The sequence below is a fragment of the Pomacea canaliculata genome, linkage group LG12 (genome assembly GCF_003073045.1).
Source record: "Pomacea canaliculata isolate SZHN2017 linkage group LG12, ASM307304v1, whole genome shotgun sequence".
Taxonomy (NCBI): domain Eukaryota; kingdom Metazoa; phylum Mollusca; class Gastropoda; order Architaenioglossa; family Ampullariidae; genus Pomacea; species Pomacea canaliculata.
In genome coordinates this window covers 7,922,926-7,950,077 of record NC_037601.1, presented here as the reverse complement: position 1 = coordinate 7,950,077, position 27,152 = coordinate 7,922,926, and the positions used below count along the sequence as shown (strand labels likewise).

The window sequence follows — 27,152 nt, the reverse complement described above, 5'->3', positions numbered from 1 at the left end:
TTGCATGTAGTCGAACTCTTCAACAGACAAGGTGCTGCATATCACTAGCTTTTCTTTGGTCTGGTAATCATGCAATTTAAAAATTATCTTTACTTTTTGATTCTCCCTCACACAAAAGTTAATCTATCCCAGATCACGAGCAAATGTAATAAATGTATTTATCCAATATCCAAATAACAAAATGCCCACCTGTCTGATGGTATGGATGCACATGCATGCACACAGATACACACAGTATAACACTAAACCAATGAAGCTTACCTATATCCCTTAGAAAAAATATATAAAAAATGTTTAATAACATTACCTTAATGCCCATCTGTGAACAGGAATGTTCCAATTCTGCCAAAACTCTGATACATTTTCTGCATTCCTGAGCATAGAAAAACAAATATTCTGCAGCTGTGTTCATAATCACCAATCACTATCTTTGCTTTTCTTTGGTGATAGTCATTAATGTGCAAGCTAGAATGGTTGTAAACAAGTCTACATAAGTTTGTAGCAATAATATTCCACCACATTTCAATGACAATTTCTTATGTAGAAGACAATTACTAATAAATAACACACAGATATGTACATGCACTCTCTCAACATCTTTAAGATAACTAAAGCACAGAACAGTTATCATACCACCAGTCCTTGTAAAACTCCCTGTCCCCAAATCTAAGCAGCTCAGCTGACACATTCAGCATGGAGTGAAACATACAGTAGAAGAAAATGAGCCAGATGAAATGGTTTGGCACCTAAACAAGAAAGAAAACAATGCATAGTTGAATGAACACCATAAGCTATTAAATCACAGGCAAAGTCATTTTCACTATTTCATGCTGTTTCTACGTTTCTGAAAATGTATTAAACTTTTTCTTTTAAGATTTATTAAAGAATTATTCCCACACAGCAATCTACATGGGATGGAGCTGATTATGATGCTTACTAATAATCAGCAGCCATACATACACATGCAAACCCCTAATATCTGCACACAAATACATACACATCCACAATAAAACCAAAAAAAAAAAATGACATACAGCAAGTTTAAGAAGACGCTCCATGACTCTGAAAAAATCCATCTCACTAAGTGGCTTCAAGGAGTTGTTGACAGTTGGTACAATCCACTAAAGACAGATACAGTACGTTGTGTAAAAATCTTATGAGCAAACAATGAAAGCTTTAAAGTGGTTGCACAGCATGTATCAGACAAACTGCAAGTTGCATAACCATCTGAACCTACATTAAAAAATTAAACAGAAATAATGGAGAAATCATATTGCTGAAATACGATTCACTGTAATTTTTTAAAACTATTACCCAGAAATGATGAACAAAATGTAACAAAATTATGTGTATGCTCCTGTTCTGAGAACAGTTTGTTTGCTGGTACAGAAAAGCCAAAATATTCACATTTCAGGAATGAGTCAAAATGACAGAGAAGCTTATGCTTCCCTATGTCCTAAAAGATAATATTAGACAGCTTCCAAGAACCTAGGTACTAAGAGGCCAATCAGCTTACCTGTTGCACTAACCCCAGCATTAAGGAGGTCAAAAAGAGCTGCAAAGGGGAAAAAGACAGATATAAAACATGAAGCATAAAGAAGAAATCCTAAAGATAAAACCATACTAACAAAGAGCAGGTGGATATCAAAACAGAAATATTGAGAAAACATTCTCATCAACAGTTGAGCATGGGTATGCATGCTAAAACACAAAGACTACACTCATATGCATGTGAATAACCTAATAAGATGTGGAGTAATAGTATCTTTCATTGAGCTTCCCCCAGTCATTAAAAAGATACCCCATTAGATGAATTAAGGATGGGCTGAAACTGAAAAGAATTATACACTTTCACACATGTGAATGCACACATACCCACAGTAAAAGAAGGATAAGGAGTAGACAGAATTTCAGTCAGCCATTCACAGGTTTCACTTTCACAGACTTGACTGTTTGCAGGTTTGTCATCAATAATCACATGGGAATTTAAGTTTTGTGATTCGCTGTGGAAAATTGAGATGATGCACGAAGACTAAAAATATGTAAAGAAAACTGGATTTCTCTTCTTTTTTTAAACAAGCTTCTGGCAATTATCGTAGCTACCAATTAAGAATTCAGAGAATGAGCAGAAGAAAAATATATATTAATATCACATGCCATTTCTAGCATTCTTTTGGCAAGAAATCTCTTTCGGATTCTGGCTGATCGAGGGAAATTCAGTTCATAGCACAGAGTTGGTGCGCACAAGAAGTAGCACAAATCTGCAACATCATTTTAAAAACTTTCTGGTTATATCAAGAATCAAGTGCCACAAGATACTGAGTAAGCATTATTTCATAAGAATTTCAACATACAAAGTAGGCTACATTCACTAAAACAGATTTTACCTAGCTCTTTGTCACAGCAGGGTGACATAAGATTAACTGGTTAGCATGGGTGGCTGAGCCGCACCTGTTGCACAATAGCTGGGGTTTTTTTTTCAGACAGTCTGGGATAGAATAGAGGAAACACCATAATTAACCATTACTGCCCAGCACTTCACTTCTCAAATAGACACAGCAAGTAGGTGAATACTACGTGTAGGGGAGAGGAGGCTGCATCTTCCAAAACAGGTGAGGTGTTCATATTTTTTTTTTTGTAGTTCAGATTTTTTGTATGTTGAATTTTTATCTCTTTTCTTTAAAAGATATAGATATGAATAAGTAATGATGTTCTTTTGTAACTGTTATAGGCACAGTTATTTTCATCTTGGAGTTATTTTTATCCTGGAGTATTTGGCTCATGAAAGTTGGTGTTGTTTGTTCCCCAAGAGGCAGTGCCAAGTTGTCTGTATAATGACTGTGGGAGGCGGCATCTATGAAAAAAGAGAGTTTGGTGGTTGCTTGTCCCCAAGAGGCAGCACAGATTTCTTTTAACATATGTCCCCTAGTGGAGGCATCAGTGATTTTTGTTGTTGTTGATAATATGTAATATAGACATATATTTTTCTTGGATCAGTGTAACATTAGGCTCCAGTGACTAAAGAACATTATCAACTGTGAAGGGTAAAAAAGTGACCTTGTGCTGAACTATAAACTCTAGTATTCTTTTGTTAACAGTCAACCTGAGAAAAGAAACTTTCAGGCCAGTTTACAATTACCATTTTGTTAAGATAATTAAATGCATACAGGACCTGCAAAGAGACAGATTTAGTTGTCTTGTTTTGTGGAGTAAAAGAACACGCAAAATGTCCAAGCGTCTACATGAATGCGAGTTTCTGTGACACGGTGTGAAGTCATTAACTAGCTTCTGATCATGACTCAGCATGTGATGGTTAACTCAATTTCTCACCTTTTATGGAAGAAAAATAATGTACAACCTTTTCCATTTTAATTTATGGCTGTTGTTTCAACAACAAAAGATTTTCAACAAGAAACCCAGACAGACATCCGAGACAGAGGGGTCAAGTGTGGTGATAGAGAGAGAGAGAACAAGAATTAAATACTTTTAAAATGAAAGATGAAATTAATTACCACACAAGATTTACTAACTCACCACTCAAAGTTAGGTTTTTAGGATAAACTATTACACTGCCCAGATTCTTTTCTTCAATTGTCTTCTCTGAATCAGAATCTGAAAAATAAGCACTGAAATAATAAGATATTCTTTAACTCAATCGTGACATCACATAAGAAATTAAATTCAAGATAAACATGTAGAAAATTTATTATATTTTTGATTGCAACAGTTCCTTTCATAAAGCAATAGTTCATGGGTATAAAGTTTTCAAAAATAAATACAAACACGGCTGTTGGTCAGGCTCTACTAAAATGGCATTTTAGTACATCAGGAATAAAGTAACCCTTTAAAAAGATGCTCAGCTGTTATGCGTTATGAACATTTTCTCCTCCCAGACCTCTTCTTTTGTACCCCAGACTATCATTTCTTGTGGTTGGAAAAAAACATCAACCGCCAGAGTACTCACGCGTGTCATTAGTTGCACTAACAGTTTTGCGTCGACGGCTAAGCCTGTTGCCACCATTTCGAAGGTGAAGGCGGCACCAGTAGTTGACATGACCATAAGAAATCATCTTTAAAAACACTATGGTGACAATGCCAAGAGTGAAAGCTGAGAAAACTGCAACAGAAGTAGTGACAGTTGTCTACCAAATATGTTTTTGATAAAGTCATTTTAAAAGCAAGTGTTATTTGTTAAATGTTATCTATTTTGGTACTGTTAAAAAGTCTAAAAGATTTCTTAGCAATCCAACTTTCGAGTTTACAACACAAATACCATGCTTACACATAGTTACCCATATTCTTTGCTGACAACTTCTTCACTCACTTCTCAACATCTGATGATAAGCAGCTTTAAACATAGTTCATAAAATGAAGGACACCTATTTATTCCAATTTATCAGAATTTACAATATATCAGTAAAACATTAAAACTAACAAGTGATGCTGACGCTCACCTGGATTGGGATGCTTGATGTAGATAATTACAGCTGGGTATACCAGCAATACTGTATTGTTGATGGTATGCAGAAAGAATCCAGTCTTGTCTGATATCCAGTCCTAGGAAAACAAAATATCTTCTTAAATCAAGGGTAATCATGACTTCTGTTTATTCCAAGCTCAGCTGACTCAACAACAAGAAAGTCAAGTTATTAGCATGTCTCTGTGTGTGCTTCTCTCTCTTATACATATCTGTGCACACACACACCAACACAACTGGAAATAACCATTTACTACAGCTTATGTCATTAGAATATTTTCATAAAAAGTCAGTTAATCGAGGGTTTTTTGGTCAATTTCTCTTTGTCCAATGTGCATCATCTCAAACGCAGATTAAGTTTAGTTTAGGACTCTGCGTGTGTGAGATAGTGCGAGTGAGACGGAAAGAATGAGATGGATTATCATGTGTAGGGGCAGAATTCATTAAAACACTTCTGGTGTCTCTGGGATCTAATAAATGTGCATCTAGCTCTTATTTTCTGTTTTGTGACAGAACTTCTGTTATGTATGAATTTACATAAGTCTTTAAATAATCTATAACTACAAAGCCATCAATCTCCTCAACCCTATGTTATGCATAGACTTTAGTTTGAAGGTGTGCATTGTGGTCTATATTTCAGTAACTGTATCTAGTGTGTGAATGATATGTAAGCTATCTCTGCTGAACTCTAACAACAGCAGGTTTCCTGAAAGCCCATGGAACACAGCATGTAAGGCACACATCTAACCTCATTCCAAATAAAGGCAGACACCAAGTTCATGTTTCCTTCCAGTTATTCACTTTATAATGACTTATGGAACAATGCTGACGCCCTTAAGTTCCTGTACTGCTTCCGACACCTATTCTCCATTTTTGCTCTTACTGTAAACAGCATCATTTAAACATTTTTTTTTTAAAAACCCACAGGCAACACACTAGCAAGGATATACAGATTCTATATAATCATTTTAGTTGCAATATTTTAGACAATTTGCTTTTACAAATGTCTAGGCCTACTCCCTACTCACTTGTCTTCCCAGAAAGTTACTAGTCAACAAATTTCTTATAAATCTGCCAAGAGTGCTATTTTCCCTACTGAAAACACAGTGCATTTATCCTCTTGTTACAAGATGTATGTTGTCAGCTCAAGGATGCCTGTGTCAAGGCTGTCCTGTTTTCAGGCCACGATAAGCCACAAAATGTGATTTTTCCTAGACCCCTTAGTTTCAAAATTTTTAAATGTCACCATGACCTCAGCCCATTACACTTTAGAAATTAGCAACAAGCACATTCGTAGTTGTAAACTTTGAAGAGCCCAAAAGGCTTTTGTACTTGCACATCTGTTACACACACATACAAACACGGCAATCACAGTATCACAGTCAAGTGCATTTCACTTTTCCCATATTATGCAAAAAGAAAGATTCACAATGCCACTTTAAAAAAAGGAAAATCACACTAAGGCATCAACTAAACTCTAAAAATCCCACACCTTCCCAGTCTCTCTGCCTCACACACACCACACACGTTTACACAATCTCTTCTTCCTACCACTTACCCGCCCCCCACCCACCCACAGCACTTCGGCTTTTCCATGGGTCAAGGCTGCATAATCCAAACACAAGACAAGCAGCTACAACCTGATAAAACAGGTCAAGGCCTCAGTTTGTTTACAAGATAAACACTAGCTAACAGGAGGTACAAACAAGATGCATCATTACCTGATTTCAAGAATGGGAAGATCTGCAGGTATATAACTGCAGTCTCTACTATGTCCTAATCTAAGAAGCTTAATTTAATGTATGACATTTGACAGTACCTACTATTTGAATTCTTGAGCTGTATACCTGCTGCATTTCTATTTTTATTGCCCATGAAATTAAACCCATATTTAAAAAAAAAGATGAGATGAAAATAACTGTTTATGTAAATAAAGCAATCATTTAACTCATAGGCGAAATTAAGACAAGACTAAAATAAACAAATAAACTTAAATGGTAGTTTATGAAGGATTTGGGAGTTGGAGACTGAAAACAAAGGTCCCTCTCTCAACATTAGAAAAGTGCTGACAAAATGTTTGTGCACTAAACTTCATGACAAGTGTCGGCTAGACAGCCCTTACTGATAAGAGTCCTGTTTTGGGAGCAGTGATACACAGGTCACCCTGTTTATGGACAATATTTAGGAATATTTACCAGTGGGTAAAACCATGCTGGTGAATTGTGATAATAATGAATAAGACAGGCATATCTGACAAGGAAGATCATGACATTTATAAAGGTAAAAACAATAAACCCCTACATACTGCTGTCTGAATCATGTCATATATTCCAGCCTTGTAGCACTGGCATTTACGCATTCACCACCTCTAAACACTCTAAGAAACTTATAACCCATCACAACCAGTCAAGCATAACAATGAGTTGCTGTTGGGCCTGGTATACTTATTTCTATAGATAGGATTTTAATGAAAAAGTGTGCAGTCTCTAAATGTTAGAGAGGTTGAATGTTTCAGATGGAGATGCAAAATGCTGAGTGGTTAGAGCACTGGCAACCAAACCGAGAGGTTGGTTTAATACCCAAGTAGCACATAAAAATTCCCCCAGTTTACTCAGCTGGGGAAATGGGTACCCAAGTTCATAGAGGGTTGTAAAAGGTAAGAAAGTGAGGTAGATGAAAAGGGCACTGCCCCTCATGTAAAGCTGGTTGAGAAAAATGAGGTCTTTAACACCTCAGTCCCCAGTGACCTGAAAAGGTTAGGGGACCACCTTTACCTGTTTCAGATTACAGGCCTAAGATAAGGGGTGCTGTCTAAATTTTCTTGGTACAACAATCACCAAAATTTAAGAATCAGATAAAAAGTGCAGAGATAGGAACATTGAAAATGGATACAAACAAACATTTCAAACTGATGGCTGAAATATTGATTGAGTTAGGATAAATGTTGATGACAAACCAGTTGAAATGTGTACCTAGTCAAGAATACTGACATCAAACCAACTCCTGCCTTGGTGGGTAAATGTTGTCTAAGCATAATTAAAGTGTAGGCTGATGGCTCTACTTGATATAGCCTGTAGTGCACTATACAGTTAAGAGACAAAAAGGACACCCATTGTATAGTTTTTTTGTTCTTGCTAAATGCTTGATGAAGTATCAGCATCATGGCACAAAACCAAGGTAGAGAAGTTAAAGACAGCTCCAAGATTTAAATACTTCAACATCAACCATTTTGTAAGAAAGCTCAAAGTGTGATGTAATCTCAAGATGAGGATGTAGGTAGTGCTCAATGAACTGAAACCCGATGTAGAATGAGAACAAAATTTATCTCCTCTCCAAAATCAGACTAAGTATTCTCTGGTGACCTCTATTTCCACTATACACAGACACCTGCAAAACACAGGGCACAAAGTTTAAATGCACAAGATACTTCTACTCATTGAGCCCAAGGCTTTGCAGATGCTATGTTCTGGTGACACAACACTGTGATATGAGACAGAACTTTGTTTATAACATCATGACATGATCCTCACAACTACACTATTTAACTGTTCCTAATCTACATCTATTTCCTACTCTTCATAGTTAAAAAAAGAAAGTAGATTCTTTGAAAAAGAGTATATGAAGTGTACTCCGTCTGCAAGTAGGAAGAAAAGGGTTTCAGTATGTGTTGAACGCTAATGGAACTTTCTGCCCATTCACTTTGCACTTAACACAAGTAACATATGTAAGAAAGATATGTTGTCTGGCATTCTCCTTGTCTTCTAAGTAACTAAATGAAAGTCTTCTTTCTGCATCCACAAGTGAAGCTTCAGCCAATAGTGCTTATCTGAGCCAATCTAATGCTTAATGCTCATTCACACTCATATTGTAAACCAAATTTTACCATCACAAAGGACTGGACTCACCTTGGCAAGGGCACACTCAATCCCAAAAGAAATGCATGGAAAAACTGACACTGCTGCAAAAGAACACAAATATTCAACATCAAACAACAGCAACTGGCAGTGCTGCCAAAAAGATAACAACCATGTAACTTATAAGAAAGTTAAGCAAGATGTAAACATATAAAATGACACCTATCAGGATATGACACTACACCAATAAATATGTGACTGTGGACAACAAAAGAACTTACATAATGTCAGCAGCACATTAGGCCAGTTGTAAGGCTCATCGATGAACCATTCCATATAAACAAAAGGGTTAATTAGTATCCCATACCTGAAAAGTCATCCCCAAAATTTTGTGTTAACAACACGAATGCCTTGTAACATTAAAAGGAAAATGATTCGTTAAATGCCACAGCCAGTCATGTTGGTATAAAACACATGGATTGTTCGCAATAATTTGCTAAAATTGTTTTATTTACTTTATAATATTTATTTAAATCCTAAAATATATCTTATTAAACGCAAATACATTATTATTCCTTATTTTCTCTTAATAACAACAAAAAACCAACCCATGATCATACAAATTTTGTTATTTCTTCTTAACAAAAACACTCAACCTTTCTCTTCCTCTCACATAAACACATTTGTAAACAAAGTAAATAAATATCAGACATTTAGAGCTTTTCAACACCATCTGTACATGTTAAAATACAACCTGTACATGCTAAAATTAATGTCCTATAAAATAAAAATTGCATCATTATATTTCACATATTAGCCAACATGTAATAATTAAGTTGTACACACTGCCTACATCAGACACAATAATTTTGCTTACTCACATATATGTGCTTATGTATGCAGCATTACAGATGTATATGCAAACATTACATAAATTTCATCACCTACATTGATTTTTGCTAACAAATTTTATACACTTACTTGATAAGGTTTTCAAGGAATAGCCGAGTGTTGGAGAGAACCTGAAAGTACAGATAAACAAACTTGTTTGTTCTTGTTTATTACAGTTAAAAGAAGTTAATATTTTATGTAAATATACAGAAATCACTAGTGTATCCAATACGACTTGGTAGTTTTGGGGACTGGCTGCAAGCATTCCAGTTAAATCCAACATAGGGTGTTCATTAGGGTCACCTGGTCCATGTACTGTACTCTAAAAATGCTATCTAGACGTAACATTTTTATTTAAATTTGTGGGTTATCATGTGAGATTTCCGCTAGCTCTGTTCAAATAAAGAGCAGACCATGTGACAATTCAATTCAATTCAACTTTATTATCTCAACGAGGAGAAATTGCGAGGCGTAGTGAAACAACCGGCTTATAATAAAACTTAATTCCAATCAAAACAATAAACTATCGTCTCACACAAACACCTACAATATATATAACTAACCCAACTAAATAAGACAAAAACATCACTAAAACAATATTTACAAAATCACACACCCACACCCACACACTCACAGGTCCCTGCAACACTTGTTAAGCAAGACAACAGACTTATTTATAAAACTATTCCTGGCACGGGCAGTGGACACTCTTGGAACATTATAACGTCTCTTGGACGGAAGAAGATTATAATACTGTGCTAACACGTGTACTATCTTTCATAATCACTCTTGCTTTCCATACTACTCGTCTTTCATACAACTTACTCAGACACTCCTGCTTCTCCCCAATCACCCTCCCACTCACACTCACAACTCTATCTAACACATTCCTATTACTAGCCCTCAATCCTCCATACCAACATAAAAATCCAAATGTCAACACAGACTCGAGAAAACATTTATAAAAAGAACAAAAAAACCTGTTTGTTGACATTCAGGGAACGGAGTTTTTATAAACAGTACAATCTAGATTGACATTTCTTGTGAATGACCTCTGTATTGGTGTTAAAAGTGAGTTTGTCGTCAATCACAGTTCCTAGATATTTGTACTGATCTACCCGTTCAACCTTGGCACCATCAATGAATAGGTCAGGGATAACAGTGCTCTTGCGTCTGAAATCAATCACCAGCTCTTTTGTTTTCTTTACATTTAAATCAAGATAGTTTTTTTTGCACCAATTATTAAATTTATCTACTACATCAACATAGGCAGAGTGTGAGTTTGAAAGGTCTAGGAGAGCAGTGTCATCAGAGTATTTTATCAAGAGAGATGAATCAGTGCCACGACAGTCATGGGTATAGAGGGTGAAGATTACAGGCGAGAGACATCTACCCTGAGGGCTCCCAACCGATGTAACTCTGGAAGAGGAGAATGCATGCTGGAAACAGACTGTCTGGGAACGTTTTACCAAAAAGTTAACAATCCAGAGGATGAGTTTGGGGCTTACATCAAGTTTAAGAAGTTTCAGAGCTAACAGGTGGGGCTGTATAGTATTAAATGCAGAAGAAAAATCAATAAAAAGAGACCACAACTCTACAGTTCTGGCCAGCAGCGTCTGCTGCTCTTGTCCCCATGAACAAAACATGAAAATGAACATAAACTTTTCTTTTAGAAACTACAAAAGGGCGAATTTGGCTGGAGTTTTAAAAAAATGAAGCGTCTGGCCAGTTTAATACACTGCAAATGGTACTTTTTTGTTACATGTTGAGCATGTTACAAAATTCATATAAGCATGTATGTGAATTTACTATGTAAGAAACTACGTGTGGCAAACCCCCGCCTCGGGAAAAATTGAAGCTCTGTGCTTTACCCATGTGGGTGTCTGAGGTTGTCTTAAAACTACGTGTAAATAGGCATGTGTATGCGTATGAGGCACTATCAGGCTTAGTCCAGCTGGGACGAAATTCTTGTTTTGTAGAGATCTCGTCGGCTACTGTGCTGGTGTAATAACGACCTCGAATACCAGAAGCTGCAAGAAGTCTTGTGCTCGACATGACGCAGATAAAGCAAGTACCCGTACACAAGCAGGCACACGTACAGTGAACTACGCGATAAGCACCCAGCGCCACTACCACTCTCTGTCCACGCTGCTCACTACGCTCCATCACAGCTCTACCGTGCTGTTACCGCCCCACGATCACATTAATGTCACGTAGATCCCACGGCAGATAAGAAAATTCAACTTTCTTCCTCTGTCCACTCTGCACACCGCAAGTCAATTTTGTTTTTAAATGTGCTCACTCATAAAATGTTATCAATATGCTTTTATGTAACACGGCCCATCCATCCCCGAATATAAAATTAACGGAGAATGAAACGTATCATAGCAGCGATGATTATAGACTAAGAATTAGAAGATGTGCATAAAAACAAGTACTTGGCTAAAAGACGAACTTTCTTTCTCGCGATGATGCTGATGTTAGCATGAGACATTGTGGAACTTGATGTATCGGCAGCATTTTAATGGTAACATACTTAATAAACAGTACAGTTACATATTGCTGCATGATGCTGGAAGATTAAGAGCAGAGGCAGAAATACTTTTTTTAATTATTATTGTTCAACATTGCTCGACACCGACTGTCTGCTGAGACGATAAATGCAGGAAATTCCTGTCTGACGTTCAAAGGTCAGGGTCAGGTAATGGCGAGCTGTCATACCTAAGGAAGGTGAAGGCCAGACTATGCAACGATATCGAGTTACCCTTGACCCAAGACTTGTATGAACTGACATGAGATAACCTGTCTGGCTTAGACTGCTCAAGTACATGTTTACTCTCTCTCTTCCCTTCAACGCACACACAGATTCCACAATGACACATAGCTACTGGCAGCAATCGGCACAGATGATCACTAACAATAAAGAGTAACTCATAATTAATCAAATCCTGTAACTAAACGATGAATAAATAAGATTGTCAATCATTCTGAGATACAAATGATATGTGACTGTAACTCTGGAATTGTTGTGAGAATTGTAATGACTGTGAATTTTAGGAGGGTTTTTATTAAAAGAAAAAAGACATTCATGTGTTAACTTTTTTCCTACAACAAAATGCAAGCAGTTTTCCCAACACCATTAGAAAAGTATATAAAATTAATTCCACAAGACTTGTCAACCCCCCAGAAGACCTCTTCTGTTAAAATCCAATGGATGTCAATGATCCATTCTGACACATGAACAAGTTTAAATCAAGTCTCCCACCCCTTCTTTCCAAAAAAGTTTTAAAAAATTAAAGAAACAAAAGCCAACAACAAAATAACCAAGCATGAACAGGAGGCTTAAGAAAAATTTCCAAGAATCAAAATGTAGCATTAGAACCAAACTGCACTGCAAAAAGAAGCAATATAATCCAAACTTTAGTATTTCAGGCCCTACCTCCTGTTGTCAAACACCGCATGGTAGTCACCTTCATGCTGATGGGGTCACAACAGACAGGGTCATAAATAAAGAGTGAAAGTGAGAACGAGAGAGAAGCAGCTTCTAAAAACTAAAAACCATAACTTATTACATAAATAATGAACATGCTAAACACACTAATTGGCTTGAAACATCTACTCTGCCCAGAAGAAAGAAGAAAAGTAAATGAAATAATCACTTAATGAAACAGCACACACTAGGCAACAAGAATAATTAGAGCTCTTCCATTCTCTCTTTTTGAGTGCCCCTACAGGCCTCATTCACAAAATAGATCTGTTAGATGCACATAAGAAAAAAAACTAGCATTAAGTGAAATCGTGTCAAAGTCACTGTTTTAAACATTAACAGTCATGCTACAGACTATTATCTTGACTGGGTCAGCTAAGAAATGACAAAACTGGTAAAAAGATACTAATGGCTTACCAGAAGAATAAGAGCCAAGTTCAACAATCCTCGATAGTTCGTGAATCCACTTGAAGTACTAAATAAAGAATCTGTATGTCTGTGAATTCTGAAATGGAAGAAATACTTTGAGCTCAAGATTCTAGAACATGTTCTATCATATGAAATGAAATCTAGGACTACTGGACTACATTTAGAAGAAAGGCAAATTCATCTATGCCCATAGCATTTTAAAAAAAATTACAAATGAATTAAAAGGACTTTCAGAAGACAAAAGTGTTTAAGTTCACAACTCTAACAACTCTACACTATTTGTTACCTATCGAAAGTTGGAGATACAACAAAATCAGCAAAATCAAATAGTTGTGCTGCTGGATAAATAACAGTTCTTAGATATTTTGCCAATTAATGGAAAATACTCTGCACAAAACCTGCACATACTTATTGGGCACTAGCGATCAGATTGATCAGAAACACTTCTAACTGCCAAACAAAACAAAACAAAACTAATTATGTTAAAATCAATATAAAAATATTGTCCTTTGAATAACTCAACTGAGAAATTTTATAACCACCTTGTACTTTGTTAATAGTATTGTTAGGGACCAGCTATTGTGAGATGACCCCATTTTTCGTTGTGTGAAAGGCAGAAGACCTTCATTTATTCATCAAATTTATAGAAACCATTTACAAATTTTGGAAACAAATCCAAAAGATTTTTTTAAATGTGCAAATTTAATATTAGTAGGAAGTGCATTCCCTAACTGAGCAAAAGCAAGATGCACAAAATGAACACTTACGCATCTTGGTCTGTCTTCGGTTTACCATGCATCATATATTCTGGTTCAAACAGCCAGCTAGGCAAAAGTTTACGGAAATAGTTTAAGTAAGGACTGGGGTGTCTGCCTTCATAGGAGGCCTGATAGTGTCCAAGCATAGAACAGGCCTGACACATGTCGTTTCCTCTGTCTAACGTGCTGACTGCACAGACTGAACAGTAATTATGTTCACTTCTGTTCAAATCGGACTGAACTGATGCTGCCTTTAATTCAGCACAAACATGCGTCGGGCTCTCTCCTGAGCCGAGTATGGTTGCAGTCTTCTCCGATGTCTTTGTAGATTTCTGTCTGTTCCGAATTCTGGCCATTGTGTCGTTAACATCGTTAGTGCGATAAAACGATTCCGAGGAGGAGGAGGAGGAGGCAGTGTGGGCTCTTTCACATAAATGTCCGTTAACTACGTCTTCATTTTGGCGGATGACTGCTGCGGCTGCTGCTTGGTTAACCGCCAACTGTTCACCAGCAGGTGAGTGAGCTCTGCTCGCCGACCCGTTCAAATATGCGACACCGTTAGCATAAGCCATAGCAAGTGCTCCAGGATTTTTTCTTTGTAAACTTCAATACCACACACAAGTAAATCTCAAGTCAGCTGTATCCTGTAAACTAAAACTAAGAAGCATCGACGAGTCCTTCGCAGATTCAGTGTCAACAGTCTTTGTTTACGCCGCACCGTCTTCCACGAAGCGCTACGGGCGATTGTCTTCCCTCACGAGGGAACAGAAAGAGCGCTTCGTAGTGACATCTATTTTAAGACCAAAGTCCACGTGCTCTGGGCGTGCGTCAACGTTAGGCCAGGCACGAGCGCTCACATATGTAAACAACGAAGAGCTCTCTTGCGTCTGGAGACGCTATATCTGTGGTCAGGCATAAACATTATCACCCGGAAGAAGAATCTGATTATGTCTGAAAGTACTTGGTCGAAAACAAAGTAATTTACTTACGGCTTATCCGGCATCCATACACGTGCCTTTTTTTCCTCTCTTGCCATTTCTTCTACTTTATTTACGCTAGATGTTCGGTGAAGAGCACGCTTCGTAGCCATTTTCATTAGCGGAAGTCGACCAAAGGCCAATTGGAACCTCTTAAATCATCAAAAAAAAAGATTATTTTAACGCAGTCTGATTAAACTTTGCTGTCTTTCTTTATGTAGTATTTTCACTAAGCAGATAATAATTATTCTTTGCATTTATTCAGCGTTGACAATGATTGACGCTAACGCATTACGCTTTTAAGTGATGTAGGCGTTGCTCGCTGTCTGCTGTTGTACTCGGTAAATTAGCAAAACCATTTAAACTTCAGTATGTGCGAAACAGTTTTTATATGACAAAGTAATACCAAAAGAGCAACCTTAGACTATTTCTTCGTGTATAATGCTTGATATTAATATTAAAATGAATGGTTTTTGAGTGGCCATGCCAAATATTTTATATGTCGTGTATGGCAACGTGGGATTGGGAAGATAACAAGGATTTGACTTTTATCCCTAAGACGTTTCATTTGATAAAAGGTACATATTTTTATATTTAGTCTTGTGATATGTTTTATAATAGTTTCCTCTTTTGACTTTTATAACCATTTAGGAATTTTTGTTTGCATCGTTTTTACGGCAGTAAAAGAAATGCGATCTTCAAGTTCTGTGCGTGTTTGGATAAACGTGCAGTTTCACAGACGCGGAGTTGACCACGATATATAAAAGGCATTTGGTTACAATGGATAGAAAACTTGATTCAGTCTTTGATAGAAAACATAACAATTAGTAGCTCAGGGAGGTAAAGAAAGGGTAATATCACTATGACGTTTGTCACTATCACTTGTGTACGGATTTCACAAAACATGTAACATTTATTATTATACCCGATACATATTAATAGTATTTAAGCAGAACTGTTATATTTTTTACTAGGTGGTTTGAAACCGTTGTGATACAGCGTAGTTTCCCTAGCTGATCCAGCTGTGGGGTGCTAGACTGACTTGGTAGAAGGCTGGGGAAGGTAAGGCAGCAAAGGAGAGATGGGCACCACCCTCACAAAAAAAAACAAAAAACTGGTCCCTAGATAAGTGGGGTCTTTTTTCACACCCGAACAGCTACAATTTCAGAGGACTTTACTTTCTTTTTTTTCTGTTTTTTTTTTTTTGTTTTGACTCAGAGCTAAGTGTTTCAATATTTTACTTTCCAATGTTTTTTTGAATTAAAAAAAAGTAAAGTATTATATGGATGGATTGTGGTATGTAATAAAATTATATTTTTCATTTTTCCTGAATATTCTTTCAGATCATTATCAATGCACAACAGGAAGAAACGAGTGCCTTAGGAGTTAACAATTTTGTGACAATAAAATAATGAGTGATGAAGAACCATCTTCTGATTTTGACCAAGAGCACTCAGAGGGTGCAGGTGATCAGCCAGAGAATGCCAGAATCAGTTTACAGGAACAGGAATATTCTCCAAAAGTCAATGGAAGACTGCAAAGACAACACAGAGGTAGGAGGAAGTGTTAACTCCTTAACAACTGCAAGATGAGGTGGACCTAGTTACAACAGAATGCACAAAAATACTCTTTTTTTCTAAGAAGTATTTCAAAATAAGCTGAAAGAAACATGAATATCCTCTTCTCCACTTTCTTCTTTTAAAACATTAGGAACCTGTCTCTTATTTCTATCCTTTGTAAAATCATGACAGTCATGGTGACAAAAGAAAGTATTCAGCTTATTGTAATCCTTGTTCTCTGTTTTATTATCTGATTTACCACCCTGTTTACCCTGGTGCCTACTCTTTAGCTTAATCCCCTCCCAGACTTTCTTTATATTGTGCTTTTAAAAATGTTCCTGTACCTTCTGTTTATATTTTTCCTTTCTCACCTTAATGGCCCTCTTGAGTTTTTTCTGCACTGCTTTTAGTGTCTCCCTATCCCCACCTCTGAAAGCCTGCTTCTTTTTGTTTAATACCTCCTTGATTGTCTTTGTTACCTAGGGCTTGTTGGGATAAACTGTGATGGTTTTCTTTTTCACAACCACGTTTTCATAGAAATTGATATAGTCTATTACTCAGTCAGCCAGTTTGGTTATTATTATTATTGTTATTACTTTTTTAAAATGTTTTAATGATCACATGGCTGATATTGGAGTAAAAATTCAACTATGATTTTCTGTTAGTGTTTTACCAGAGAAAAGCCAAGAAAATAGAACAGATTTTGAGTAAAGATCCAGTGGATATAGCTGAGCTCCGGCAGCAGTCAATCAGTCGGGGTGGTCTTCTAACAGATGATCTGCGACGCAGAGCTTGGCCCATACTTCTCAATGTTAACGTCAAAAACATCACACCCAAACCTGGTTAGTAGACGTTTTTATTGCCTATTGTATTCCCTTCGCAGATCTCACTATCTGAAAAAGCTGCAGGTTTCATTACAATGGGCTTTAGTTCGCCATGGGGGATGTCTATGTGACATTTTTTTTCTGTTTAGTGTATTAAGTGTTGCTTTCTCTGTAATTTTACCTTGGTAACACCTTTACCCTTTTATTCTTTTCTGTCTACCATTCAGTGCTTGCTCGAATACACTTTGCTTCTACTTGTTTGTGAAAACTTTTGAATTGTTCAAAAGAAAAAAAATACGATTTCCAGAGGCAGCCGTCTTGCAAGGTCACAGAGATTACAGACAAGTAGTGTTGGATGTAGAGAGATCGCTGAGACGTTTTCCACCTGGTAAGCCAGCATGTTTCAAACTCTGAGACGAGTTTTACCTTGTTATTTATAATCTGTATAAAATTTTAGATGTTGCAGTACCTAAAAAAAGGCACCGTCACTTCAAAACAATAAGAATTTGAACTGCATTGTGGGAATGGGCATGAGTGCATCTGTTTTTATGCTAACCCTAACCCTGTGGGATTTTTAAGTAAATCATTTGCTTAAATACAAACAAGTTATTACCTAGGTTACTTTTTATGTTTTACACTTCATTGATTTCAGTTTGATTTGGAAAAGGCATACGACACCATTTGGAAGCAAGGTATTCTGTTGGACCTTCACGCCCTTGGCTTCCAGGGTGGTATGCCATTCTTCATCAAAAATTTTCTTTTGCTACCCTTTTTTTCAGGTTCATGTAGGGTCTATCCTGTCTGGTTCTTAGGATACAGGGTGTCCCTCAGGGCAGCATTTTTTCACCAACTCTTTTCAACCTCAAAATATATTCAGTCTTAAAATCTGTCTGTCCAGGTTTGGCAGCCTCATTATATGTAGATGACTTTGCTCTCTGTATTCGAGGCTGATCCCTACCATGCCTCAAACGCCAGCTTCAACTGTTTGTAACAGGCAGAGTTGATGTGCAAAGGTGGGTGACAGAAAATGGTTTCAAATTTTCTCTTACAAAGACAGTTTGCATTCACTTGTATAAACTGCGAGGCATGTTTCCAAACCCTTCTATTTCTGTCAGTGGTGAGGTACCCTAAGTGGTCCGGGAAGAAAAATTCCTTGGAGTCATCTTTAACTGTAAAGTCTTTTCTTTCTCACATTAAAGCTCTACGCCTTTTTATGTCAGAAATCCTAGGGCATTCTTCAAGCAGTTGGCCATGTCAGTTGGGGGGAGGGGGGAGCAGACCTCACGATCCTGCGTCATCTGCATTGCCTCAAAGTTCTGGATCCTATTCACCACCAAGGGCTCCGCATCTGTTTGTTACTCCTTTACAAACTTTGTACATAGAAGCTAGTTAGCCCCTACATTCTCTCCACGTTTGAACCTTATGCTATCCTATGTCTGTCACTTGAAAGCTCACCCTGGAAGCCCTGCGTACTGTGCTGTTTTTGGGCCGTAGCATGCTGCCCTGTATGCCATTCGTACCAAGGAGGAGAAACCATTATCACTCCATGTTGCACTTCACCTACAACCTTCCAGAGTAGATACTGCATTCAGCAGGTAGAACCTCTCCCTCTACTTTTACCTCCTCTTTGGACTCTTGTCTCAATCTTACATCCTTCAGAAAAGGTGATACCAATGACCTCATCTTCCTTCATTGCTTCCAGGAACTTCTCTCTATCTTGTATTCTGTTCCATCTTCACACATAGCTCTCTAAGTTCCAAACAGTGGGCCTGTAGCTGTGGCAGCAGTTCTGGACTGCCATCCGCAGCAGGTTTCTTCAGCCTGACTTGAGGAAGTCTGCTCCATCTTCTGCAGAACTTCACGTCATCTTGCTTGTCTTGCAGCACATTTACCACTCTTTGGAGCACAACTTTTTGATTATTTCAGACTTCCTTTCTGCCCTCCAAGCTCTTCTTCCCAATCGTTTTGACCACCCTCTCGTGGTCCAGATTCATACTATTCATGCAGCTCTTCTCTGATAGAAAAAAGACATTGTTTTTATTTGGGCTTCTGGCCTTGCTGGTAGTGTTCGAGCGGTTCAGGCTGCCAAAGCTGCATGCCACTCTCCTGGTAAATTACACTCCCTAGTGCCATGAGACCGTAATTCTATCTTCTCAGCCTATGTTCAGTCCCTGTGGTAATGCCACTGAGACACTCTGGGTCAAAATAAATTATATGCCACTCTTCCGTCTTTCCGACTGCTTTCTTTCATACTGCCCTGTGCGGTGGGAAGACGTAGTCCTTACCAGACTAAGGATAGGACACACCTATGCCACGCAATCACACCTCTTTTGTGGTGAACTACCACCAGTTTGTCATTGGTATCGAGGAATTTTTAGTGTGGTACATGTTTTAATTACTTGTCCTGAACTCAAGAGTATCCAGCAGTTTTTTTACAGCAGACTCTTTGTTTTCCTTGTTTAAGTGCATCCTATCAGCAGCTACTTTTATATTGTTAAGGATAGAGCTCTATCATAAAACGTAAGCTTTTTATGTCCTGATAGTTTTTGATTTGGGGTTTTTGATTTGTTTGGTATTTGATTTTTTTGGACAATAACACTCTTTTTTACACTTTACCCACTTTTTTACATTATTCTTGCTTCCTATGTTGGCTTTTATTGATTAAGATTTTGTGGTTATACCACTTGGAGGATTTGCCCCTAAACATTTTAAGGTAAGATAACTTTATATCGCTGTGATATAGCCTTAGTTGCTGGCACGGCATGAAACACAACCACCAACGATCATTAATTTCAGTAATTACCTAATTTTAGTGATGACGTGCTGCATGCTGTGTCTCTGTCTTCAGGTATGGAGGAGCAGCATCGTCTGTCTCTTCAAGACAGTTTGGTGGATGTCATCATGAGGGTATTAGTTAAGCATCCTGAGCTGTATTACTATCAAGTAAGTGTGTCAATCTCATTTATTTTTGTTTGTGTATGTGTGTGAGGGATATATATATATACACATGAATATTTATGCAAAGAACTACTTCTAAAATATAAGGTTTTACTTGATACACTTCATGTGATTTCATGTTATCCTAGGGTTTTCATGACATTTGTGTGACTTTCTTGCTGGTCGTGGATGAAGATATGGCATTTGCTTTGGTGGAGAAACTGTCACTTGGTCATCTGAGGTAAGCTAAGTTTTTCTTTTGAGAGGAAGGGGGATTTACTCATATGTAGAAGTGCACACACACATATGCCTGCATACACACATACACACAAGATTGTTAGTTAATAATGTAGTTGGCTATAGAGCATCTTGTGGTGTGAGAAAGGGGAGGTGAAGAATGACTGTTTAGGAGGAGAAGGGACTGTTTTCACCATTCACATTATGAAACTTCCTTTTTAGATACAACCAAAGAAATTTTCACCAGCATATTTTGCTACCTAAATGTCATCTCTTGTACAACTATCTCTCTAGCATGACTTGCAATGGACAGTTTGTGTTCTATTACAACTTTTTTTGGGCAGAAGTGGCATGTTGAAAAACTTAAATATTTTTTTAAAATAGACTGCTCAGGCTGACCATTTGCCCTTTAGTATTAATTTCTGCAGAAATAATGTAAAATAAATGAAATCCATTTTGAAGGAGACAGCTTGTTCACTGTTGTCTCTTTGTTTAACATAAATCTTCAGTCAAGTGCAACAAGGGTGAAATAAGTATGACCAAGCAAGAACAACAAAGTAAAACACTATGATATGGTTCTAAGAGCTTTTATTTGAACATTTAAATAAATGACATGAATTTACAAGTGTGGGTTTGTGGAATAAAAGCAATTTAGATCAATTTCATTACTTAGACCCCTTTTAGTTCCAACCTGAATTTGGTGCATTTTAGCAAATCTTCAGAGGGAGGGAGGATCTATTGTATAAGCATATGTGTATGCATGTGTATGTGTGTGTGTATATATATATACTCTTACATCAGTCAACATAGCTGTCAACAGCTGTGTCTTTTGTGTTTGTCTTTTATTGCTTGTCTTTATAGTTGTTTCTTAATCGGTCCTTTATATTCTGTCCACATTTCTTACTCGTCTTAAGCACTGAGAGCATGTTCCTTTGTGAATGTGACTGTGCTATATAAATCACACATTTATTATCATGATTATTATTAATAATGCACATGCTGGATTATCTATAATATGATCCAATATATAGTCAATATTGATTTGTATTATGCTATTGCATAGGCAGATTTTAGGTAAGTCATAACCATGTGGCTATTTGCTCAGTCACTGACCTAAATAATGGGGAAGAATGTGGAAGATCTCTTTTTGATTGCTGCAGAGATTACATGGAAGCTACTATGGAAAGAACAACACAGGTTCTGAACTACCTACAACCATTGCTCAAAAAGGCTAATCCAGAACTTTATGACTATCTTGAAGGGTGGGCAACACTTGTATTTTTCTTTCATTTTTTTTGTAGTTTTATGTGAGTTATGTAAATAAAGGTAAATATAAGTGTACTCATTAATGTAGAATGGAGTAGGGATCAGTATGGTTATTAAAAGAAGTGATGTCAACCTGTGGTATGTATTCAGAATGTTTTCTCTCCCATTCTTTCTTTGGTAGTGTCTGTTAGAAAAGCTATGACTGACTAAATTGTTGCTAGTGCCGGTAAACATTTGGATGCAGCCTTTATCAGCTTACATAATCTATTTTTCTGCAGCTTGAGTGAAGTATGTTTATGTTGGGGTTTTTTTTTTTCTTGCTTTTGTTTTTTCAGAGCTGAACTGGGAAATATTTTCTGTCTGAGCTGGATAATAACATGGTTTGGCCATGTACTCAACGATATCAAATCCATTCTTCGTATATATGATTTCTTCATTGCCTGCCACGCACTAATGCCCATCTACCTTACTGCAGCTGTGAGTAAATCTCTTCTGACAATGGTTCAAATCTATTGTGGTTTTAAAACAAATTGGCAGCACTTTATTGCAGTATTTTATTGAAGATCTAATTTAACAGACAGCACAGACCTAAATTTGAGACCCAATAGAGTAATTAAATTATTTGCATTTTGAAACATTTTGCCAGCTTCTTTTAATTTAGCCAGCCATTAAAATATCCCTTAACGCGATACATACATTAGGTTTTGTTGATTTTCTTCCTAAACCATTAATGCATGTTTCTATTAGGTCGTTTTGTACAGAGAGAAGGAGATTTTTGAAACAGAGCAGGAAATGCCATTTCTTCATGCCCTCTTGTCCAAAGTCCCAGACAACCTACCCTTTGAACAGCTGCTTAGCAATGCAGGGGATTTGTACATTCTGTATCCACCTGTGGAGCTAGCAAATGAAGCACTCAAGAGGTTCCGTCGGTAAGGATATCTGCATCTTATGCTTCTATCCACCTCCTCCATTATATTCCTCCCTTCCCTGCCCCATCTGGCTCATAGGGAAATTTGAAAGTTTTATGTAAATTTGTGCTGGTTAAAGCAATGACGGTGATGAGGAAAGCAATGCAGTAGATTGTTTCAGCAGTGTTTGGCATAATGAATTTAAGCATTAGTTATTCTATATATTCTTGTAAGTGACAGTGTTTATTTTAATATCTTTGCATATGTACACAAAAAGGTATGCATACATGTATCTTAATATTTTAATGAATCTACAATGTTTTGGGTTTTATGTATATAATACATATGTGCATATTGAAAATAGTGTTTTTCTCCTATGTTTTCTGAAATGTGCATAAGCACCTGCAGGCTTAATATTATCATATTTCTTTATTTCAGGGCACAAGCACAGGCCGCAGCAAGAAAACAACTGGCACTACAGAAGAATGCACAGAGGAAGTCTATTTTACCAGATGGAAATGTGACATTTGCAAAAGTGACTTGGTGGATGCTAGGTGCCGTAGCTAGTGTAGCTGTGTATGCACTGTACTCTTCTATGGATTGGGACTGGTCTTCATGGATTTCACATGGGTCATAAGGGATCATATACTCCTTATTTTCTAGATGGTAGGTAGTGATTTGTGTCCTGCAGGAAGTACAACTGTTTACATATTCTCCATGAAGGTTTAGAAGTATCAAACCATGCAGTGTCTTTCATTTTTAAGTTATGTGAATGCATGTTGATGTCAAAAGTTCTTAGTCCTTATATACAACAATTTTTTTTTTAAAGGTTCAGTAAAACTGTTATGTGCACTCAACATATGTGAACCATTACTAATAAGGGTACAGGTGTCTCCTGTAAGAGATTTTTAAAATGATCCTTTGTGAACTCAGAGGGACAAAATCTATACAATAACCTTACTATTACAGCAACCACTTTTATTCCTTTTTTTCCCTTCTTCATTGTTGTCCTTATAGTACTATGGTAATCTGGTGCCACAGTGTAATGTGAAGGCCATGGGTAATGGGTTCAGGTCTCACTTTCAAAACAACCTCTTTCTGAATATTGTGCCTGTACAGGGATTGGCTAAGTATCTGGGATGAAACCTCAGCTACTTATTCTGTTTAAAACACCAACCTACCACTCACTTTGTATTTTTGATTATTTGATTTTATTTGTTTCCTTTTTGAGTTAATAATAGAGCTGTGCGTGATAAAATTTTAGTGTACAGGGGAAAGTTTTTAAAGATTGTTGGTGTTTGGATTTGAAAACTTCTCCATTAGCTGCATTGGTGGATAGGGTGCTAAAAAATATTTTGAAATTTAGCTTGTTGCAAGTTACACCTTGCTGAACAATTCACTTTACACATTTTCACAGTAGTTAATTGAAATCGGATTTTATACCCATCAGCACCAATATAAAATGCAGCTCTTCAAAGATTCTATAAATTTAACCTTGTCAAAAGGTTTACAACATAATTGATATTGAAGTATTTTCTTGGACCCTTTCTTTTCAAACTACCTTGAAATCTCGCCTCACAGACCATATCTTTAAGAAACGTCTTGCATAATCAAGCAAACTGTTCTGTTCCTTATTCTTCATTTTCATATATGCATGTTTATGTTTATTTTAGTATTGACTGAATTTTTTGTGTATGCAACACAAGCTGGTACCCACACAGGGAAATGTTCTTTACAAATGTATTATTATTGTGAATCTACCATGAGTGGAGGTGTAGGCTATTTAGAGTTATAGAACTGAATGATTGTCAGGTTGTGAAGTATATATATATATAGAAATGTATGTACAGTATTAGTGTTGAATTTGAAGATGGCATAAGTGTTTAAATATTTACAAACATTTGCCTGCAGAGACTGAATGGGCAATGCCTTTTGAAGGTGGGACGACTGATAGATGAGAAAACCTTGCCTTGGTTTGGTCTGTTCTGACTGGATTGTTGTAGGCGAGACAATTTTGGCTGATGTTAGACTGTGAATACTGAATGATAAATTGTATAACTGGTAAAAGTTTTGAAATGTGTGATTTTTGAAATTTTTATGATCATTTCCTAACTTGATCTGCCCTTGTATCCTTTGAGGATACTGAGTACCTTTCTGGATGGATCTAGTCATTAGTTATGATTAGCTATCAGTTTGGATTCCATTATGTTTGATTCAAATTATGGCGAAGAGTTCCTCATTCCAGATTCTGTTTGTAAAATTAATGTAGTGCAGAGAGTGATGCATAATATTGAATGTTTGGTTTAAGTAACTAAGAGAATAATGCTCACCTGAGTATCTTTAGTGAAGCATTTTTTTTATGCTGGGTGAGGAGGGTGGGGAATTGGTGTTTTACACTGAGCCAGCAACTAAGGTTATAGCACAGGAAGGCAGTCAGCCCTGTAAACATATTCCACATGCAGTGTGCCTGAGACGAGAGCTAAACCAGGATAGCCAACCTTCACAATATTGGTGACATGCGCTAACTATTGTGCCACTGGGCAGTCCTTTTTATATTGGAAGAAGGAATATTCAGTACACATGCCACAACTTTTGAAAGGGAAAAAAATGAGGTCTTCATTCTATAAATGAAGAGTTTGATGAAGGTGTTATGATTACATTTATTGTTCATTGGTGTGTCAGTTATTTTGGAAGAACATACTCAGCTGTTTTCAAGGTATTGTTTCACTCCAGTGCTTTGTTATCCACCTTAAAAAATGCACATGTACATATCCTTATGTGACCAAAATGTAAAGACCAAACTTGACCTGATTGCCTTTCTTTTTTTAAGTAAAACTGTGGCTAAGTAGTTTGTAATTGCCATGTAATGTGCAGTGTATTGATAAAGCAGAGGACATGACCATCGATCATAAGTTGACCATGAAATCAATGATAGCACATTCAGAGATGCTAGTCTTACAAACCTCACAAGGTGCATGCTATAGCCTCATGATTATGCGCTTGTTCAGTGCAGAAGATTGTCAGATCATGGTTTGCTAAGGCCTGTACCTGGAAAATTACTTTTGCACACCCATCAGATGAATACCTGATGCACTGGAGATGGTCAAAGGCAGCTGGCTGAGCTCCACCACCAAGAAGTCACACTATAGATTAGGTGAATTTAGAGTTTACTGCCAATAATTTATGGAAACCTTTTTCTTACAGTCTAGTTAGTGCTATCAACTGCTGATGCCATTTTTCTGCATGAAAATTTCACCAGTAACAGCTGTATGCCTGGTATGCATGGCAGAAAGTGTTCCATTGATGCAGTGCACTTTTTGTTATTATTCTGTGAAGATTGTCAATCCTGATGAATGAAATCTATGAGACACTGCAAGGGTTCAAAGATGTTCTGACAAACCAATAGCCAACTCCCTGCCAGCAGTAGGGATTTCCAAGATGAGTAGATAAATGAGTGATAAACCAGCCAGAGTGTGAATGGGTGAGGGCAATGGTTTGACGGGGAGGGGATGCTGTATTCTCACCAACAAGGGCAGACAACAGAACTGGCAGTTTTAGTACTTCCTGAGTGAATATAAAGCACAGTTGTAGGATGTAGGAAATTTATGGAGATATCTCATGGCCAGGGTTTTAAAAAGTTACAGTATAGTGTTTTTAAAAAAAAAGGACAGGCTTTTGGTGCTGAACATAACAGCATTATTCTCGAAGCCATGGACGTAGATAGGTTCATGTCGAAGCTGTAATTCAATTACTGAAATTACTTATCTGTTTTTTTAAAAGTCAAATGGAGCTTACCTGGTTTGTCAATGGGTGGTTCTTTAAAATGATGTCGTAGGTGGCTGGAGATCTGTACTAAAGAAATACTCTTATTTTGAACTTGCTGCCTAGCTCTAATCAAACATGGTGTTAATCTTTTGAACCAAGCTAATTGAAAGCCTGGTACTATTTTCCTGGCTGTTGGAAAATCTATCCTTCCATACTACTGAAGATATTTAAGACATCTCCCAATTTTTGAACATGTTCAAACTGATTATTTCACCCTTACAATGGTATGGATGCTTTTGGGACATTGCAAGTTGGGGTGAAAATCAGTTTTGTGTCAGCATGAAACGAAAAATGTTTTAGAATGCAAGTCACATTTTTCATCTTCTCATCCCGTAAGTGGTACCTGAGGTAGCAGACAATGTGGAAATAATGTGATGCATCAGAGATGAACTCATGCCAGTGGAGCCAGTCTTCTGCCTGCATGAGTAGGTCTTCCAGTGGACAAAACCTTTTACTCCTTCAGTGATGAGTCACATTATTACACACACAGATGTCATAGATTTTGATCGTTTTATACAGTAATAAAGATTTGTGTCTAATATCAATGTCACACAAAAAAATCAATTGCACTGTTCACACAGAGATGTCATTTCCCCTTTATTTTTATTGAGTGTTGATGAGCCTTCAGAGTTGTTTTAGTGTGGTGTACTACTTAAGAGTTGGTGTAAAGTGAAGATGTAGATACTATAAAGTGATGTTGGCTTGAAACCATCCACAAATAGA

General features: G+C 37.1%; 2 protein-coding genes across 10 annotated transcripts in view; one reads left to right on the top strand and one right to left on the bottom strand.

Moving 5' to 3' along the window:
• The window catches only part of LOC112553384 (diacylglycerol O-acyltransferase 1-like), a 24,860-nt gene extending 9,733 nt beyond the window's left edge, over positions 1-15,127 (bottom strand). For 2 of the 4 annotated variants that reach the window (XR_003097038.1, XM_025220560.1), the window contains exons 1-13: positions 13,906-14,503; positions 13,127-13,214; positions 9,313-9,353; positions 8,613-8,698; positions 8,383-8,435; positions 4,455-4,557; positions 3,965-4,117; positions 3,535-3,612; positions 2,158-2,261; positions 1,517-1,555; positions 1,035-1,121; positions 634-746; positions 308-373 (exon numbers count right to left, since the gene is read on the bottom strand). Coding sequence is in view for 3 of the 4 variants with exons in the window: in XM_025220560.1 (XP_025076345.1) it covers positions 308-373; positions 634-746; positions 1,035-1,121; positions 1,517-1,555; positions 2,158-2,261; positions 3,535-3,612; positions 3,965-4,117; positions 4,455-4,557; positions 8,383-8,435; positions 8,613-8,698; positions 9,313-9,353; positions 13,127-13,214; positions 13,906-14,468 (1,574 nt within the window). In the remaining variant the exon portion in view is untranslated. Of the gene's footprint in view, positions 1-307; positions 374-633; positions 747-1,034; positions 1,122-1,516; positions 1,556-2,157; positions 2,262-3,534; positions 3,613-3,964; positions 4,118-4,454; positions 4,558-8,382; positions 8,436-8,612; positions 8,699-9,312; positions 9,354-13,126; positions 13,215-13,905; positions 14,504-14,885 lie in introns of those variants that run through there. The other 2 variants (XM_025220562.1, XM_025220561.1) reach the window with 2 other exon arrangements.
• Positions 14,763-27,152, top strand: LOC112553386 (TBC1 domain family member 20-like). Of its 6 annotated transcripts, none has more exons than XM_025220570.1 (11): positions 14,775-14,872; positions 15,848-15,935; positions 16,217-16,426; positions 17,098-17,274; positions 17,564-17,644; positions 20,105-20,199; positions 20,343-20,434; positions 21,591-21,692; positions 22,032-22,173; positions 22,444-22,625; positions 23,043-27,152. In XM_025220570.1, exons 3-11 carry the CDS (start codon positions 16,285-16,287, stop codon positions 23,239-23,241), a joined length of 1,212 nt encoding a protein of 403 aa, XP_025076355.1. In that variant the 5' UTR covers positions 14,775-14,872; positions 15,848-15,935; positions 16,217-16,284; the 3' UTR covers positions 23,242-27,152. The 6 variants fall into 6 exon arrangements, with proteins under 6 accessions (XP_025076356.1, XP_025076357.1, XP_025076355.1 ...); XM_025220568.1 differs by lacking the exon at positions 14,775-14,872 and adding an exon at positions 15,182-15,214; XM_025220567.1 differs by lacking the exon at positions 14,775-14,872 and adding an exon at positions 15,196-15,451.

What these genes read in the sequence shown, in the direction of transcription:
- LOC112553386 (XM_025220571.1), top strand. Translation starts at nt 16,285, where the DNA reads ATGAGTGATGAAGAACCATCTTCTGATTTTGACCAAGAGCACTCAGAG. An exon ending in AAACATCACACCCAAACCTG is followed by an intron (nt 17,275 to 17,563) that starts GTTAGTAGACGT and finishes TACGATTTCCAG; the next exon opens with AGGCAGCCGTCTTGCAAGGT. An exon ending in CTTTATGACTATCTTGAAGG is followed by an intron (nt 21,693 to 22,031) that starts GTGGGCAACACT and finishes TTGTTTTTTCAG; the next exon opens with AGCTGAACTGGGAAATATTT.